Genomic DNA, 4881 nt, shown 5'->3' with positions numbered 1-4881 from the left:
ACTAAGGTTATCAGTAAGGGAATTTTGGGAATCAGGCATGATCTGAGATGAAATCTGGGATATTTTGATGCTGATTTATCTTTTCAGCTGCCTTAATCAGAGACATGTGGCAACAAGCAAGAAAACCAGGCTGCCACTTCAAACACTAAAAGCTGCTGTACAGGTTTCTCTTCTTAGGTTTGTTGATTTTTTTTCTGCTTGGAGGTGAAATTGCTGAAAATAATCTGAATATTGCCCAACGGCTTTGGAAGCTGAATTGTATTCATTGCACTCATAGCTGGCTCTAACAGTCCCATGGTCTCCAATTTCCACAACACAACTCAACACTTACATCCAAATTTGTAGACAAATGAGGACTAAGTTAAAATTGCATAAGTGCAAATTATCTCCTGTTCTGGAATTTTGGGAACTGACAAGCAAAAGAACTTGAGACACTTTAAATATCAGTAAATAATATCAGTAAATAAGTATCAGTAAAACCCATTGATGTTTAAACATGGGAGTGGAAGAACTGTTTAAAATCCAGGACTTTTAGCCTCAAAACTTTGTGCAGTGATTCCCTTTGGTTATTGCTCTGAGTAATTTGTGTGGCAAAACTGCTTGAGACCTCCAGAGGAGCTCTGGGCTATTCCTTATGCTTTACCCTAGGCCCAAATTAATGCAGATGTGGTTCCTTCACTAAGGTATCTGTGTCACAGTGGCACAGGGGAGTCTTGTGTCTCATTGCCTGGTTTAAAATAGCTTTTTTCCTTTTCCTCCTATGTTTTCCATCATAAATTATGCATCTACAATTGCATTATGCCAAGACACTCTTCCTGTTGCTGCATTTCTCCTGCTAACACAGTCTCTGGGTAGATTAAATGCAGTGGAAGTGTGTTAGTGGTGAGGACACAGACTGGAATTTACTGCTTGTCTTTTACTTATCTGAACCTTTGGTATTCATTAGGAGACCACAAAGCCTCTGCATTAAGGCAGCTTGGATATTCCAGGGTGTCTGAGTGCCTGGGGATGGAGTTATCCCCCTGCACCATGAACTGGAAGAAGCAAAGAAGCACAGAGTAGCTGCTAGGACTCTGTGATGGAGCTCAACAGGAACACAATCCCCAGGCTGGAGACAGTGTGACAAGGTCTTTGGTTAAATCACTCATCATTTTAACGACTTCATCCTTCATTCATGTATCCCTCCATGACAGTAGGTGACAGTGATGAGGCTGCAGCATGGTTGAATATCAGTAAAATCAACCTGGGGAATGTTTTTCCTGTCTTTGGCTGCTCCTCACACCAGCTCAGTATGGAGATATCCAAGTGTAGGTGCACCTCTGATAACCTCAGAGCCTTAAACACCTCTAGCAAGCTCTCCAACCTTGCAGCTTCTCCATGTGACGGTCAGGCTTAGCAGGTATTTACTCAAGGAAGGTATGAGTTTAACTAGCACAGGTGTAAACACCTTCATCCTTTAGAGCATGAGAGGGCCCTTATCCTTTTCCTTTCAACTGTAGAGGAAAGGGCTTAACCTCGTCATTGGAAAATGCTGTTCTTTTTTTCACACAAGGGCTAAATAGAGACACTTTTGGCTCCCAGTGAGTCACAGTTTGCCAGCTGTGCCATTTTTTATTGCAGGCTTTGCAATATTTACAAGGCTTTAAGGTCTCTCTTGAGGTCTGCCTTAAAATAAATGATCTGAAAGGAATCAGCTTCCATTCATGCCAGGAGAGAAACCAGTGATGCCCTTTCTCCACAGCATGAGCCCTGGCAAGTAAAGCTGTTCACAGCAAAGACAGGCACTGCTAGATTTAAAAGGGGAGTGATCTGCCCCTCAAGAGCATCTGCTTCTTGTTCTGGGAGATATGAGAAGATGGAAGTGAAGGAAACACACTGCTTTGGGAGAATTAGGAGAATAAAAGATGTATTAAGGAAGGTACTGATGGGTGGAGGACACAGAAGGGGGGGTGGGAAGAAAAGGGTGTGTGAGTGATAAGGCAAGTACAGAAAGCTTTCTGCATAAAAATGTGCCTTTTTTTCATGTAGTGAGTTTACAGATTCAGTCTTGTCACCAGCAAAGATGTTGTGTTTGTGGTGGTGTTGAGTGGTGAGGAGCAACTGGGGAATAGGTGTGAGGAGATCTGGAACCTGAGGGATCAGGGGAGAAATGCCAGGAAAGGAGCTAGCCCAGGTTGCTCCAAGCCCCATCCAGCCTGGTCTGGAACACTTCCAGGGATGAAGCAGAGACAGCTTCTCTAAGAACTGAGAGTGCCCAACTGATCCAGCTTCAATACCTGCAAGGAGCAGCTGCTGCAGCTAACACTGTTTTCCACTCCTCCAGGGCCTCCTGCTGATGGCACCAATGCATTATTTGTTTGAACTTTATTTCATGTACCAATTATATGTGCTATCAAACTTGACATGATGATCACCACATCATTGTTTAGCTCCAGCTCTTTCCACTGCAGCTGTAATCCAAATTCCTCTGTCATTCCAGGTCATCATCTCCAAACCACCAAGAGCTGAAGATGGATGTGAGGCGTGTCAAGGACTATATCTACTGGCTGTACTACCAGTACCTCCTGATCACCTGCAGCTATGTGCTGGAGCCTTGGGAGCAGTCCATGTTCCACACCATCACTGTGACTGTCTTTGCCATGGTGGTGTACACAGCTTATGTCTTCGTCCCCATCCACGTCCGCCTGGCGCTGGAGTTCTTCTCCCAGATATTTGGGGGTCAGCCTGAAAGCACAGTTTCCATCCTGAACTGAGCTTGCCTGAGCATGGATCAGCAAGCCCTGCAAGTTGGGAAATGTTGTGTGTTGACTCTGAAGCAGTTTGGCACGTAGGAAAGCCCTATTTTCTCTCCCACCTCACAGTTTGCTTCATCTCCAGAGCTGAGCAGCAGAGTGAGGAACCAAGTTCTGCCTGCACAGCTGCTCTTACATAGACACAGGTCACCTTCTACTGTCTGAGAGTGGAATGCCACTTTTACATAATATTCAACCAGCTCCCACTTGCAGCAGCCTAATTTAATCACACTGGCATATACCAAAGAGCAAAGACTGGTTAGGATGGCTGAGATGAGGGTACAACACTCAACATCCACAAAGCTCTGCCAGCACAGTGCAGGGGCAAAGCTCCCCATGGATTTTCTGACCCAGATTAGAGAAGATAAAGAAATAAGTATATACAGCATGATTTGAGTTCTAATATCTGACTGGTTATAGACTTTAATGGATTTTAATGAATGGGAGAGAGAATTAGAAGAGAAAGTAGTAGGGGTATGAACTTGACTGCCACTTTTGGCATCTAAGTTGCTGCATCTGAGTTCAGATGGTCTAAAATAGATATATCTAAAATAAATACGCCAGGTATTTGCAGTTTAGTGAAAATGCAGAAAGCAGCAGACCCAGCTCTGTTTCAGTCCTCTTCTGCCCAAAATCTTCTCTTTCTGCTCCCACTCTCACCAAGGCAAGCAAAGTGCATATCAACCCCAAGGGAAGATGCTTGAGAAAACAGAGTGTAAGTTACATTTTAACACCTGCAGGGAATTCTGGAGTGCTTAAAGAGCTCTTCTTTATAAAGAAAAATGAGATTTATTATCATTGCCTGTGGGGAGTTGCTGGAACAATGGAAGGTTTGTTTGGTTTTCACACTCCTAAATCAAACCTGAATGCCAGATCATAAATTATAGCCACACAGTGCACATCTCTAGCAGCTGATGCTACTGGTATTAGAAGTGAGGGGGCAAAATGTAAATAGCTTTCAAATGATGTTTGCACAGTTAGAGGGTTAACAAAACCCCTCTTAATTCTTTATCAAGCTGCAGTGAGCTCCTGCATGCTTAAAAGCACAAGTTAGTTTGGAAACGAAGACATGTTGTGAAGATTGAACAGATCTGAACATGTGAATGCAGTTTTTTCAGAAAAAAAATAAAGTTTTATTCTTCAGAAACATTGCAGTGCATGACTCAGCTCTTCTCTGCTGGCTGCTTGTTCAGAAATACCTTGAATGTGTGTGGGTCAGACATTGTGGCACACAGATGATAATGTAGTATAGTTTTGGGCGTGCTGGTGGCAGCAGCTCAGTGGGAGCCAACAGTGTGCACAGGGGGCCAAGAAGGCCAAGGGCATCTTGGCCTGGCTCAAGCACAGTGTGGCAGCAGGACTAGGGCAGTGATCATCCCCCTGGACTGGGCACTGGGGAGGTCACAGCTCAGTGCTGTGTTCAGCTTTGGGCCCCTCACTGCAAAAAGGCCATTGAGGCACTGGAGTGAGTCCAGCCAAGGGCAGTGAGGGCAGAAAAGGGCTAGAGCACATGGGGAAGGGCTGAGGGAGTTGGGCTTGGTTAGCCTGAAGAAGAGGCTCGGGCTGACCTCCTGGCTCTCCTCAACTTCCTGAGAGGGGCTTGGAGAGAAGTGGGGGATGGTGTCTCCTGCCATGGCTGCAGGAAGAGGACTAGAGAGAATGGCCCTGAGCTGAGACAGAGCAGATTCAGAGGAGATGTTAGGAGAAATGTTTTCCCTGTGAGGGTGGATCAGGCACTGGAATATTGCCCAGGGAGGTGGTGGAGTCACCATCCCTGAAGTGTTTAAGAGGTGTCTGGATCTGGTACTGGAGGATATGGTTTAGGGGTTCCAGCAGTGACAGGTTAATGGTTGGGCTTGATGATCTTTGAGGTCTCCTCCAACCTTGATGATTCTATGATTTTATTCTAAGCTGTTGCCAGTGCTATCCCACTTCTTCTGAGAGAAAAAAAAAGTGCTTCTGTTCACTGCTGTGTGCCAGAAATGATCTGAAGTCTCTTGCTGGAACTGATTTGGAATATTAAGTAGGTAGAGTCATTTCAGTAGCAAGAAGTGAAGAAAGTTGGAAAAATTTCAAAAGGCTTTTTAGC

General features: G+C 44.8%; 1 protein-coding gene across 1 annotated transcript; it reads left to right on the top strand.

Annotated features, from left to right (window-relative positions):
• Window positions 1–2510: 2510 nt before the first annotated feature.
• On the top strand, window positions 2511–2753 carry SPTSSB (serine palmitoyltransferase, small subunit B). Its single transcript, XM_009083957.1, has one exon. It carries the CDS (start codon window positions 2511–2513, stop codon window positions 2751–2753), a length of 243 nt encoding a protein of 80 aa, XP_009082205.1.
• Window positions 2754–4881: the final 2128 nt, after the last annotated feature.

Source organism: Acanthisitta chloris, unplaced genomic scaffold (genome assembly GCF_000695815.1).
Source record: "Acanthisitta chloris isolate BGI_N310 unplaced genomic scaffold, ASM69581v1 scaffold12721, whole genome shotgun sequence".
Taxonomy (NCBI): domain Eukaryota; kingdom Metazoa; phylum Chordata; class Aves; order Passeriformes; family Acanthisittidae; genus Acanthisitta; species Acanthisitta chloris.
Note: the sequence above shows the minus strand (reverse complement) of the source record. Positions and strands in the feature narration are given on the sequence as shown.